The following is a 14,615-nucleotide window of genomic DNA, read 5'->3' on the forward strand; positions in this document are numbered from 1 at the left end:
AGTTGGGTTATATAGTGTAGGTGATGCTTTTTTTAAGACACCTTGAGTAACAGAAATTCTGGTGCTTGAATTCTGGTTATTCATATTCCAACAAAAATAAAACATGTTGATGTAGGTACAAGTCTGCTAACCTTCGCATAGCCAAGTTAGGCAGATGCAAGGTTGTCTGGTAATATTTAAATGTGGCCTGGGGTCGGAAGCTCGGTTCATAAGGGATACATGTGGTAGAGGCAAGTATAGGAGTCATTGGTTCGGAAGGAAAGGTTATTTGGTTAATGTGTGCAGGCATATCTGAATGAGATCTTCTGCTAATGGAGACACTTTTTCATATTCATCCTTAACCTTTTGGGGGTGCATTCCCTTTTTAGGGTTTTTAGGGGTTTAAGGTCACACTTGCATTGTAGGATAATATAAATAGGCTACACCATAATATCAAAACTAGTTAGTATATTTAGCTTTATTAAAGCAACTGTTGTAACTATACCCTTATTCATTCTTGGGATGGTGGGAATTGTCTGTGTGCTGTGAGAACCTGACGGTGTCTCACTCGCTAGTCCCCGGGGAACTGTCATCCAGGTGGCCAGGGCACAGCCATCGCTTTTGGATCCAGTTCCTGGGGGTGGACCGGTGTGGGAGGATCACCTGGATGAGGGGTCTTCGGGGAGTGGAAGAGGGACACCAGACGGCGAGACACAGTACCCCCTTCCCTGTAACACCTTTTCCTCAGCCTACCAGGTAGGATACTTAGGAACTCAACCCGCTCCCCCCCCCCCCGCATTCTCGACACAAACACTTTCTCATGGACAGCTCACTGTGAGAGAAAATGGACTAACACCCAAGCCGTATACCTGACATATCCCAACACAATGGTCAGGCAGAGTTAGGCAATTACTGATAATTACACACACCTGACTTCCATCACACTTCCCCACACAGATAAAAAGCGGAGCACGAAATCTCACTCTGAGCAAGGAAAAGCACACGAGGAAACAGCAGTTCCAAGATGGCAGTTTAAAATGAGGAGAAAGACGTCAAGACTGAAGAGGGTTGCAAGGAGGGAAGTGCCCTTGACCTTTTCAGAGAAAGACTGTTACTTTCAAGAACCTTTGAAAATAAGAAACCTAAGACCTGGAATTAAAGCTGAAGAAACCTGCATTGTGTGGCAGAGGTACCCGGGGCTGTACCGCGTTGATAGCCATGGCGGGGAGAATGTTATGCTCACTTGGTATCCATGGGGACGCCACCCAGCTGTAGGGACTCTGGTATCCTTCTCTGCGGTTCCCAGGTGTGACCAGCGGGGAAGTTCTGCCTTGTTGTTAATTCAGGTGTGCTCTCCCTCCTGCCTTCTTGGCAGGGGCGCGTTGTCCTTTGTGGGCAAATGCGATCTAGTTACTTCACTGATGCCGGCCCGTTTTGAGTCTTTCAGGTAGGACTTATTGCTGTTGTATATTGTTGTTATTCTTGCCTGTACAGTTGTACAGTTGACAGGCCATTTCTCTATATAAAAGACATGCAATATGTAGATGGCTGCATGTTTCTCATGGAAAGTATATGTACACCTTTGATATAGCCATCTTGGTCTACCAATCTAGACCTAATAGACCCAAGTTGTGTTTGTAAATGATGTGAGCAGGCACATGAAAATCGTAGCTGTCTAGTTCATACACTATGCATATGGCTGGACAATTTCACTTGGGTAATGTGTGCTGTTCTTCCCACTACAAAAGGTCCATTTGGTGTGGACATCAGTTTGCAATGTTGGTATGCACCATGATGCATGTTTTTTTTTCTATGTACACAGGCTCTTGGGCTGCTGATGCTGGTACAGATATGGAAGCGTAGTCAGTACATGGGGACATGACTTGTGTAGAGCATAAGACGCAGTCCACATTTTGAAATAGGGGCCTGATGCTCCATCTTGCATTGGAGCTGCTTGGATGTGCAGTGATTAGGTTGCAGTGTAAAGGGATGGCCTGGGATGTTACATTGGCCAGGTTGCATGTCATCACACCTAAATGATAGATTGGCTGTATTGACACATTCCTGCTTCCCATTACTTCAGTTAATCTCTCAGCCTCTCATGACTGGTCTCTATTGGTGATGTGGTTTCACCATGAAGTTGATAAACACATGCCTCTGCAAGATGCCTGTGGGTGTTTGGAATCATACACAATTGGCATTGTACATTGGTAAAGGGGTATGCATGCCCTCACCGAGCTGAGTCTGGCTCCCTGGTCTATCCTCTACAGCTCGGAAACCTTCTATGCCAGCCATGTATCAGATGCTGCTCACCATTACTTGCAATGGTTACAGGAACAGAGGCTCTAACAGTGACATAAGTCTCCCTTTGATGTTGTGCCACAAAGACGCATACCCAGGTCTTGATATCATATCATCTCTTTTTGGCATTCTCATTGTGCCAGGAGTCCATGCCCACTGCCACCACCTCATCCGATATGTCAGACCAGATGTTTGTGGTGCATTGGTGGGTGATTATTCAGCTTTGTGTTCCAAAAGGTTCCTGAGCATGCCCTATCACCTCATTGATCAATACCTGGAGGAACGCCTCTGTGATCTTTGGCTTCAGTAGGCTCATTTGGGGTGTTTTTACATGCCTTTTTTCCGCTGACATGATGTATGCCTCCTCCCTTGGATGGCAGCAGGAAATGGGCCATTTTGGTTGGATTGTGTTTTTGAAAATGGCCACTGCTCACCTCCCCTTCCTTCAATGATGCTATTTCCGGTCAGTAATTGAGGAAAAGGTGCGGCCAATTTTACTGTTCATCATTTGCGCTACTTTTGATGGAGGGAAAACTAATTCCGCTAAAACCTAGGAATTACCGTACAGTAATGGAGTTAATGCTCTAATTCCGTGGTATGGAATTACTGTTTACGCCAGGCCTTTCCCCAGACATCTGTGGACTCCTAATATGGATCTAATTCTGCTGAATGGGATGGCAATATCTGTAATTCTGTGCTGTGGAATTTGTGCCAACTTGACCGCCATACACCTAATGAGGCCCAATGTCTATGGATTGCAAACTGAAAGTCTATGGCGTGAAGTCAAAAGACGCAGGGATCTGGCCAAAGGCTGTGGGGGTCAGATGTCTCAGGGGCCAAACAAAAGTGTCAGGCATTAACATAAGTCACAGGTGCACATACATAGGTCTTTGGAATTTGTATATCTCATTTTAGGGATCACTTACCAAGATTGTCTTCATTCTCCTTCATTCACTCTACACTCATTCTTCTTGCCTCCTTGCCCATATATTCAGGTCCTCAGCTTTTCATCCTCATTTGTGTGCAGACCCCTTCGCCTGGATCTCAGGTCCAATGTGTGCCTGCACGTTAGGCCCTGACAATTGGCAGGCATGTACAAAGTAACAATGGCTGGCCACTTGAGCCGCTGCTTCCCATTGGCCCCTCCCTGTGTTCGGATCTTGGCTCTAGCCCCCAACAAACCATTCACATCAGCGTCCTCGATGAGATACAACAGTCTTATGTCTTTGGGACCTCTTCTTCAACTACTTCACCCTCCCCTTCTCATTTCAGTTTCCTCAAGGCTCTGTCACATGCATGTACCTCCACCAACTGTGTGTCACACCTCCTTGGCTCAAGGGTTAATTCCGATGTATACTAATTGACTTTTTCACAATTGACCTCGGGAGAATTGACCTCAGGAGAATGTACCTAATTTAAAAGGTCAATTAGGACATATATGTGGGGGAAACCCCCCGCTACCCCGCACCCAATCCAAAAACCCTGAAACCCCCCACCCAATCCTCTTATATTATTTATTATCCAAACCCAACCCAATACATATATAAAATAACTAAAATAATATAAAGGTCAATTGTGCAGAAGGTCAATTAGGACCACTATAATTAGGTCAATTAGGACAAAAGGTCAATTGTAAAAGGTCATTTTTGGGTAATACCTTAATTCCTGCTCTTTAATACATGATGGTTGTTCTCCACCTCCAGTCTTCTCTTTCCTAAACTCCCCCTCCTCAACTTTTCTTCCTATTTATTATTATTTGTTTTTATTTATTTGAATTTGTAAAGCGCCCACTGCCCTCGGGCATCGTGGCGCTTTTAAGAAGGCTTACTTAGTTACATAAGTGCATTAGCAGTCAAACATACCTACATGTTACTTCAAACAATTCCAATAAGTGCATGACAGTGGTTACATGGATTGGTGGGCAAGTATATGGTGCCAGCCACATCGTACACGGCGGCAGCTACATACAGTTGCGAGGTCAGAATCGGTAGGCAAGAGCATGGTGCCAGCCGCATGTTGCATGATGGCAGCTACAACACAAATACATGGTCAAAGTTAATATGCATATAATAGGTGCAACCCCAAAAGTTGTAAGGGGGCAACAGCACATACATGCGTGGTCAAGATCAATGGGCAAATGTGTGGTGCCCAGCCCAAATACAGGGGAGATGGGCTACAGATGGGTGCATGGTCAATGTCAGCATAGAATAGCATGGGGCCAGTCCCGTATTGGACAGTGGCAAGTGCATACTAGAATATAGGTTACAATTAAAGGGCACAAACCTGGAGCAAATCTCAAGTATGGCGGGCAGCTACAGACACTTACTAATGTGGGGGCAGAGGGGTGGAATAAGCGACTAGAGGGTGGTGGGGGAGCAAGGATAAACAGGGGAGAAATGGGGGGTGGGGTTGGGACATGCAAGCAGAAGCGGAGGGGTAGGGGGGCATTAGCTCACTCTGGCAACCAGGGGTGCATACACTCACACTGCTGACCAAGGGGAGGGGGTGGGATGCATACACTCACACTGGCGACCCAGGGAAGGGGGTGGGATGTATAAACTCACACTGGCAACCAAGGGGAGGGGGTGGGATGCATACACTCACACTGGCAACCAAGGGGGAGGGGGTGGGATGCATACCCCCACACTGGCGACCAAGGGGAGGGGGTGGGATGCATACCCTCACACTGGTGACCAAGGGGAGGGGGTGGGATGCATACACTCACTCGGGTCCACGGCGTACCATGGTGGACAGGGGTAGACAGGGCCTTAGGAGTGGGCCTTTTGAGGCAGGCCAGCCAAGCCTGCCGGCATCCTCATTGGCCCAGATGAAGTGGGCCAGGACCAATCCCAGGCCCCAGCAAAAAGGCAGAAGGATACACCAGTGCTTGGACAAAGGACCAACCCCAAAACCTCCTCTGCCTCTGAAATTTACTTTGTGATTACAGCGGGAAAGCTACTGTAATCCCTCTTCTTGTATTGCCCATATTCTTGTTCCCGCCTCCAACTCCGAACCACAAACTGTTTCCTTATCCTTACCTTTAAATCTAACCCTAAACTTAACTGATACTAACTTTAACCCTAGCTTGATGAAGTGAAGGGGTAGACGATGTAAAAGCAAGAAGTAAATGTCTGAAGAAGGGAGTATAAAAGAAGAGCTAAGCATAGAAGAGATTTTTTGGTTGAAGTAAAGTGGGCATAGCCTGACAGGTAATCTTTAATTGGCTTTTTCAAGATGAGTGTCCTCCACAAAACTGTGCAAGGTTTTCATCTTGGTCCAAAGTCTCTGGGTGCAAACAAAGATCTCTGTGTTCCAACCCAAAAGTCCCTGAGGTACACGAAGGAGCCTCTGGAGCTCAAACCAAAGTCACTCGGCTTCATACTCCTCAATTCAATGATCCCTTTCCTGGATATTCTCCCTTCTCCATCATTCGTCTTAGCTCATCAACCTTATATTTAGATCCTCTGCTTCTCGTACTTGTCTGTTGTCTGTTGTGATACCACCTTGCCTGGGTCATGTGTATTGTGTATGGTGTGCTGCACATTAGGACTTGCAAGTGGCATGAGCAGTTGGAGTAACATCATCTTACACTAGGAGGCTGTCCACCCGAGCCGCTGCTATGTCTTGCCACCTCCCTGCCTTAGAGCCCTGGCTCTAATTCCCAATACTCCTTCTCTACCACCCTGATAATGTGAGGACCTCTTCTTCAACTCCTCAACTTGACTCTCCTTTCTTTCACCTTTCCACCTCCTTGATGCTCATAGATGCACCCAACCGCCTTTCTCACTCCTTAGTTCGGGGTATGATGCCCTGCCTTTAATTCTTCTCCACTCTCTTAACCGCCTCCTCAACTTTTCTTCCAACCCCCTACCTTGTATACTGCTCTAGTTTCTCTTTTGATGTCTCCTCCAAACAGCTCTTGAATATAATCCTCAATCCTTAATACAATCATTAACACTGTCCTCCTTTTCTCCTCTACTGTTGCCTCCAACCTCCTCCTGACTGCTTTCTTCCTCCTTACCCTTGATGTCACTTTCAACACCTCTTTTGTAATGGTCCCCCACTGATCTCTGAGAATAGTAATCTCCACGTGCCTTTTCACACCTTCTAGTGTTCTGTAACACACTCTACTTACTCCCCACCACTTTCTTACTTTCCTTCCTCCACCCTCCTCTCCTAATGGGAACCCTCTGTGCAGCCTGCTTCTCCACCTCCTCCAATGCTTTCTCTGACTTCAGATTCCCACTCTGTAGCACCAGATCTCCCTTCGGCTGTTGGCTGATTTGTAGAGCTTGGCTAGAATGGTCTTACCCTGATTGGCTGGAACAGTTACATGACAGGTCTGAGCAGACTTTGTGTTAGAGAGCCTGTATATCACTGCCCACCTATGGGAAGTCTTTAAAAAGGGCACCCAACAACTTGGATCACAGCCCAGAATGTTCGCTCAACCAGTAGCGGAGACAGCGTTTGGTGCCAGGGGTAGGGGAATGGCTAATAGGGCACCAGAAGAAGGCTAGGGGTGCACTGGGCACCAGGGGGAGGCAGGAGGGACAGACACCCCCCAAGCACCCTTCCTGACTCTGTCACTGCTCTCAACTGAATTAGTGGTAGCAGCTTTTCTCTCGGTAGGCCTGCTGCTGGAGGCCTTGCCCTCTTATTAATTTAATGAGGCTGACTCCTGGAAATCCCAGCTGAGTGCTGAACCTTACCCTGGAGGTGTGGAGAGGCTGAAGCACCATTCCCCTGCATGTGGCTTGGTGGGATGTTTCCCTAAGTGACAAAGTCCCATGCCTAACTCTTGGAACACCAAAGGGGGTGATTAAGAGGGTGGGCTACCTTCCCAAGCTAGTGGATTATGGGCCAGTGGGCAGTTTAAGGAGAATCATCTGGCCATGCCACCATGGTCCCCATCATGTGGCAAGGGATAGTCACAGGACAGTCAGTTTTACAACTGAGATACTTTTAAAAACCACTCTGTTACTGGTGCTAAAGAATCCTGCGCTAGAGACTAACCCGCTTCAAAGGCTTTGAAGGAGTCTTCCTGGGCCCAGAGTTCCTGCGCGTGATTCAGTATTGCCAACCCATCGTTTTCCAGCAGCATTTCTGAATTAAAATTATACAAATTTACCAACCCATTATCTACTGACAGTCTCCCTTTGCAGATGATACAAGCTTGCAATTTTACCTCTGTCACATTCAGAGACATTAAAAGGACTGTTGGCGGAATTACAAGCACCAAACAGTGCTCTGCAGTAACAGAGAAAAGAAAGTGGATTCCGAGATACCAGACAGGCTAAGGAATGCTTGGTCCATCCCTAACATCCAGAGTAAGCGTAGGTGAGCCTGTGCGGGGCATCCAATCCCAGCCTCACCAATTCCAGGGCATAGATGTATATGCCAACCCTCACACAGAGCCCAGCCCGTGGACAGAGAACACAAGCTCAGTGTTAAAGTGTGGTTGTTTGGAGGTAGGAAGAGACAAAGCTGGAGAAAGGATTTCAGATCAATGTGCCGAGAATCTTAAGGGGAGGTTGGAGGAGAGACTGGAGACAAGTGGGGGAAGGAAGTGATTGATGACAGTAAAGAAGATATTGAGAAATATCAGGAGGAGGTTGATGGAGCTGATAAGTAGGTTGGTGGAGGTGAACATGAGGTTGGCAGGAAAAACCAGAAGGTTGGTGGAATAGAAAATGCGATTGATGCAATTCAACAGGAGGTAGTAGGGGTGAAAACAAGAGGTTGCCGGAAGAGAACATGAGGCTAATACGAAAGACAAGTAGGTGGGTGGAATAGAACAGGAGGTTGATGGAAAAGAACAAGAGGTTGCTGGAAAAGAACAGGAGGTTGGTAGAAAATAACAGGTGGATGGTGGAAAAGATCAGGATGGTGGTGGAGGAGGCCATGAGGTTGGCAGCTATCCAGAGGAATTGGTAGGAGAAAGTAAACATCAGGAGGTGGTTTGTAAAGTGAATCAGGAGGAGGGCGTAACAGAGAGGTAACATCTGGAGGAGGTTGGTGAAGGAGAAATGAAAGTGGTTGTAGAGAAACAGCAGGTTGGCAGAAAAGTCAAAGAAGCTGGTGAAAGAGATCAGAAGGAGGTGGAAGGACCTCAGGAAGTTAGTAAACAGAAGGTGATAGTGGACAGGGTCTGGAAAACGTTGCAGAAATTACTGGGGAGGGTTTGGATGGGAGGGTGGAAGTGACAGGGGGTGATGGGAGTGGTCAGAGAAGGCAAAGAGGAGGAAAAGGGCATTAGGCGGTCGTGAAGAAATGGAAGGAGGTCACAGAAAATCTGTAAGAATGGCAGCAAGGTAGTCAGTAAAGTTTGGTTCTAGTGCGCTGGGTTCAGTTATGTTGGGAATAGAGGTGGGAGGAGGAACAAGCATTGGGCAGGGCGTTTACTAGAGGATCAGAGTCAAAGGAGGAACCCAATACCAATATTCAGGAAGGAAGAAATAGCCGGGTCCATGCAACCCATCTTCTACAGAAATCAGGAAACCCTCCTTCGTGGCTCGCCCCTGACACCGGGTGATTGACTCCACTGAGAGTGAAAGACAGAAAAGAAAAGGGGAACAAATCATAAGCCGAAAGCGACACTGCAATGAATGGTTCAGGGGCCTTGTGAGCCCAAAATGTAGAGTGATAAGAATAAGGGTCAATAATCCTGGAAACCAACAACAGATAATGACTGGGTCCCTCTCAGGAGAGATGTTTAAGGGACCAGACAAGAAGCCCATACCCAGGAAGGGTTAGCACTGGGTGTCAAAGCACTGAGATTTTGAGTTGTTTTCTCCCATATTTATTATTTTGACCCATCCTTTGTCAGTGTCCCGAATAAAGATAACACTTAACTCCATGAATGGACAGATGGCCTTTCAGAGGATTATCCTTCAATGAATATTTCCTTCAATTTAGCTAACCTGCCATGCATTACTTCACAACCTTAGCTCTGAATGTATTTCTCTTCCAGTGAATGTTTCTGCATTCCTTTGAGAGTATAATTAATTGGGTCACGCATTACATCACTAGATCACTTAAAATGGTGGCAGACAGCACAGGAACAGCACACAGAAGCAGCCAAACATGATGCGTTGACATCACACTGCTCCCACATCTTGTAGAACTCACATTAGTGAATTTACACTCAAGGAGAATCCTTGCAGGTATGGCTCCTGCAGGGCAATTTCACTACCTGGTTCCCCCACTGTGGTTTCCATGCGTTCACCTTCCTTACACAGCCAATCCGTGGCTTCTGACAGTTGATCTAGCAGTCCCAGATTTGCATTGGGCGCCTAAACAAAGCTACAGGACAATTATGCCCTCCACTTGTTAATGGCTTCAAGTGCGCATCTTGGGGCCATCAAACAAACCTGCTTAAACTATCTCTAGTGCTGCCATCCAAGGTACTACAAACGGCGATCACTGGAAAATTGCTTGTTGACAAAAGATTTCTAAATTCCCTCTTTCATGATCAACTTTCTGTTTGATCCACTGCAGAGGCGTTGCTAGGGGGTGGCTAAGGGGGCTATAGCCCCTGGTCTTTTGGTTGTAGCCCCGGATAGAATCTCAGGAGCTACAACCAAAAGGCTAGCTAGCCCCCAGTCCTGACAGTCCTGACATTAGCATAGCCCCGGGTCTTCTCCAGACCTAGCAACACCCCTGATCCACTGCCTACGATTACCACCCCTACGCATGCAAGCACATTCCCTTTGCCTCAATCACACTGTATCTTCCCGATTCGTTAGTTCTGTGTGTCCCTTTCACATTCCTGGTTCTCCCTAGCATTCACTTTTGCCCTTTTTAATTTCTTCATCCTCCGTATACTGTGGTCTGGCTACAACAGGCGAGTACACAATACACCAATATCTTGGACATGGTACCAGTCCCATAAAATCACTACAGTGGCGATTGGGGCAGTATAAAAGCCTTATAACATGCCACAAGATCTGTCATCCTGGATCCTGATCACCTCGTGACTCCTCACTGGTTCCATTGCGCGGAGAGGTTGCACTTTCATCTGCCCCTCTAGGTTTTACCTGGGAAAGGGGTGCTAGTTCCCCATGAAAGCCACCGGTGGGGGCTGGACAGTACTCCTGTGAGATACTCCAGTGTTCCCTGTACTCCCTCTCGCCCAAAAACAGCAGACAGTGCAGAGTGTACAAAGATTCAGATACAAGGGCAACTAGTTGGAAGTATGTAGGGAGAACAGGCTATTCTTTCAACAAATACTCTAGAAGTTGTAACAGCGGATCATCCTCTATGACGGTACCGGGTGGCTGCTATGGTTCGCAACACTACTGAGTGCCAGTATGCCACCATAATCACCAAATGAGGTCACATTGGATGGGGGAGGAAAAAAGTAACTTTGCCGGGGTTCCAAAATACTCCTTGAAACTGTGTTTAGTAACGGGGGTAGAAATTACTAATATGAGCAAAGCAGATTGACTTGATTAATCAGAAGGAGCTAGATATTTGAGAGAGAGAGACAGAGTGGGTGTGGTTGTAGAACGGTGAATGCATACAAGAGATGGGTTTAGAGCTCCACCAAGTCCTCAGAAAAGCATGACAAAGTTAAAATCCTTGGCAAAGAATGAAACAGGAAATAGAGATCTTTGAAGATACCTTGCGTTTCCAGGGGGCTGTTTGTGGTTGCTCTCGCTCTGGTAGTCACTGCATCAGCTTTTAGTCCTCTTTCTGTGCCATAGGACCCAGTCGGGGTTGCTCCTTCTCCTATGTGTGGCCCAGTAGCCAAGTATCCCCTTGCACCGGATGGTGAAGGGGCATTTCCTACAGAAGACCTAGAAGTGGTTCCTCCCCAGGTTCTGGTAGTATTTCCTCCCAGATGTCCAAAAACAGATCCCACTTCTTCAGGAGATGGCATGGTAGCATTCGAAGGCCTGGCTGAAGAAAGAAGATATTTGCATGTTATTTATTTATGTGAATTCTTATTACGCGCCACATGCCCGTAGGCCACAGGGCGCACAAGAAACAAAGACAAGACATACAACAGGACCAGTAGAAAGGGAGTGAAGCCGTGGAGGGTTACTCCAGATTGAAAAGGTGAGTCTTTATGGCTTGCTTAAACACGGAATAGTTTTGGATCAGTCGTATTCCAGCTGGTAGGGCATTCCAGAGGAGGGGGCCCTGGACGTCAAGGGTGGTTCCCCCAAATTTAGCTGTCTTAAATCTGGGGTGATCAAGGACAGTAGCAGTGGAAGAACGAAGGTTTCTTCCATTGGACTTGATGCTAATACTTTCAGACAGATAGGTGGGATTGCTGAGGGACAAGCACTTGTGTGTTGTCGTTAGCACTTTGTGTGTTATGCAATGTTTTACAGGAAGCCAGTGTAGCTTCTTCCTGAAGGTGGAGATATGAGTGCGACGAGATTGATTGAAGGTGGTGCGCACTGCGTTGTTCTGAGCCACCGGTAGAGATTGAATGTTGGCGACAGTAGTGCCAGACAAAGGACTGTTACAATAATCAAGTCTGGAGTTTATCAATGCTGTCGAAAGGGGAGCACAGTTTTCCGCTGTAATGAAAGGGTGAATATAGCTGATTTGTTTGTTAATCAATCCGCAACTGGACCTGATGTTGGAGACATGAGACTTCATAGATAACTCCTCATCCAGAACAATTCCCAAGGTCTTAACTTTCCTTTGGACAGTGATGCTATTGTCTGCAATAAGGATGTTGGCATAGTCAGAATCAAGTTTGTTCCAGGTGTTCTTAGAGGACACTATCATGAGCTCTGTTTTTTCTTGTTCATAGCTAGGGAGTTGCAGGCCATCCAGTCCTGTATGGCTTTGTAGATGCTGTTGATAGTTTCAACATCGTTCTTATACAAGCCACTTAGTTGTATGATAACCTGAGTGTCGTCTACTTAGTTTGTATATTGAACTCCCAACTGACGAACATACAAATTAAAAATCAGTGGCGACAGACAAGAACCCTGTGGGACTCCACAAGTTTCAGAGATGGGGTGGATTGATTGCTTCCCACGCATACCCTTACCATTCGAGGGCCCAAGAAGGATGCTATCCATCTTGATGCTAGCATGGAGCAATTTGCGACCTCTCCAAGCCTTGTCACTAGTAAACTGTGATCAACCAGATCAAAGGCTGCGGAGAGGTCAAGTAGCATCAGCAACGCAGCTTGATTTTTGTCTGCTATGCCCGCAAGAGTGGACTTTAAGTCGAGCATGGCCGTCTCGGTACCGTGACAAGCCCTGTAGCCTTACCGTCGAGTGCCAAGGATGTTGTGTTCCTTAGGTGTTAGGTGGAACATTAGTGTGTATTATTCCTTACTTAAGGGGACAACATTGTAATGGTCACTGGCTGACTGGGGTTACATGCGTTTATACATTCTACAATAACACGAATAAGAAGACCTCAAGTAAAGCTCATTTTAACCCTCCCTACAAAACCTATTGTACTAGGAAAGCATGTTGATATGGTATTTTGAGATCGTATTTTGTATTAATATATTTCTTTTAAAATAGCAGCTGGGTGTGAAATTGTCAACAGTTGGTTAAGTGAACCCACCTCCTATCCACGAGCATATCCTCCTATGAGCATGTGGTTTGCCCACACGAACCTCCTTAATGGTATAAAACATCAAAAACAGAAAGGTTGTCCTATACACTCAGAAAGTCATGATACCTTCCAAGTGTTATATCAGTCATTGTACACAGACTCACAGACTAGTCCAACAATCAGAGGTATAAAGGTGAGAAAAACATACTGGAACCGGATCACAGGCAGGAGCATGGAGCAAGACATGTGCTAAGGGGTTTGATACTTCAGGTAGACGACCATGTAGTTGTTATGGGCAAAGTAGAATTCAGTTTACACGTAACTGCTATGTGGGTGTTGGAAGGTTTTTTCATGCAAATTCTTTAAAAAGTGCAGGAAGGTGGCTATGTACATGTTTGTTTTGTGCCAACCCTGATGTGACATTTCACATGATTGTGCAGCCGATCTACACACTTTCAATGTATCAAAAAATCAGATCAAGTGTACATAAAAGTCGGGGTGCAGTGGCCGCTACCCTTTCTGCAGTGACCTCTATCCTTTATAAAACACTAAATTCCAGGGGAAGAGTGAAAGCCCTAACTTTTTCATAGAGCAAAGTAATGTTGTTAACACTTTCTTCTTCCGCAGTGCAGTTTTTTCGAGATGCTGTTTGAGGTGTTGATAATGACCCCAAAGAGGCCGCACAGTAAAAACAATGAATAGACACATCTTTATGTCAGCAAGTAAACATTAACATGAAAAGGAAACGTTTGTCCATCAGGACTCTGCAAGGGCTTTTAATAAAAAACAAAATGAATGCATAATATGCTTAATATGAGTTTCTGCACTTGCACAGCATCTAAAATGTGCTGCTTTCCTGGTAGAACCTGTACACCTTACCAGCTCAGCAGAAGTAGTAGTAAAGTGATAAGCTTTATTAAATGAAAAAGATCGGCTCCTGAACTGTAAAATGGTTGTAAAAAGTAGTTGAAGTACAAACAGTGAAAATATAAAAGCAGTGGTTCCAATGTGTTCATGTTCACTTTGACTTCGAAAACAATTGAAGACTTATTGTTTAAAGGCCTTAATCTTCCCAGTTTATACAGGTAAGAAGGAGAACGTCCTACCGGTCCGATTGCAGTTTTGCAGGTGTTGTCTCCACGGGGCTCCTCACAGAAGGACTTGTTCCAGTGTTCCATATGATTCAGGGCCTACGTTTGTTTTTCAAATATATCAGAGAGCCTCGTTTGTTCGCCTTAATTGAATTACGTAGAAAATAAAAATCACTTTAAAATGGTGTTATTAATTAACCTCTTTCTACACTTCCAGCAGCTAGTATGTCTTGCCCCCTTACTTAGGGTGGCAATTAAGAAGAGTTATTTCCATTCTCTAGTCGCGGATCCATCTCCTTTGTAGTACCAATACCTTTGACACTGTCCTACTAGAAAGTATTCAATCCCCCCCACCTTTGCTAAAAGTATTTGTCAAGATGGGAGATGCCCTCTTGAACCAACGTCTTCTCTGAACCTCTGCTATTCAGTGCCTGACAGGCTGCTGGCTTTCCCCTTCTTCTCTCCCTTTCCCTCCCTCCTCTCTCTCCCTTCCCCCTGACTCCCCCCCAGGTTCTGTGGTCTTACACCTGGCACTGGTCTCAGAGCTCCCAAAACCACACCTGCACCCCTGCTTGCTTCCTCCAGACATTAATTATTTGGGGTGTCGTCACAAGGGGGCAAACATAATACAAGCGGTGGAGGACATTCTATCATTTTCTAATGAGCAAAATTGCCTTAGTTAAAATGATGACAACAACCCCTAGTGATGGA

The 14,615-nt window shown here is 46.0% G+C and overlaps 1 protein-coding gene across 1 annotated transcript in view; it reads right to left on the reverse strand.

Annotated features, from left to right (window-relative positions):
• Positions 1 to 14,615, reverse strand: part of CLEC20A (C-type lectin domain containing 20A) — a 141,230-nt gene that overhangs the window by 40,135 nt on the left and 86,480 nt on the right. Inside the window, exon 4 of the mRNA XM_069634796.1 lies at positions 10,903 to 11,181. Coding sequence (XP_069490897.1) covers positions 10,903 to 11,181 — 279 coding nt within the window. The remainder of the gene's footprint in view (positions 1 to 10,902; positions 11,182 to 14,615) is intronic.

The sequence above is a fragment of the Ambystoma mexicanum genome, chromosome 1q (assembly GCF_040938575.1).
Source record: "Ambystoma mexicanum isolate Mex_15411 chromosome 1q, UKY_AmexF1_1, whole genome shotgun sequence".
Lineage (NCBI taxonomy): Eukaryota > Metazoa > Chordata > Amphibia > Caudata > Ambystomatidae > Ambystoma > Ambystoma mexicanum.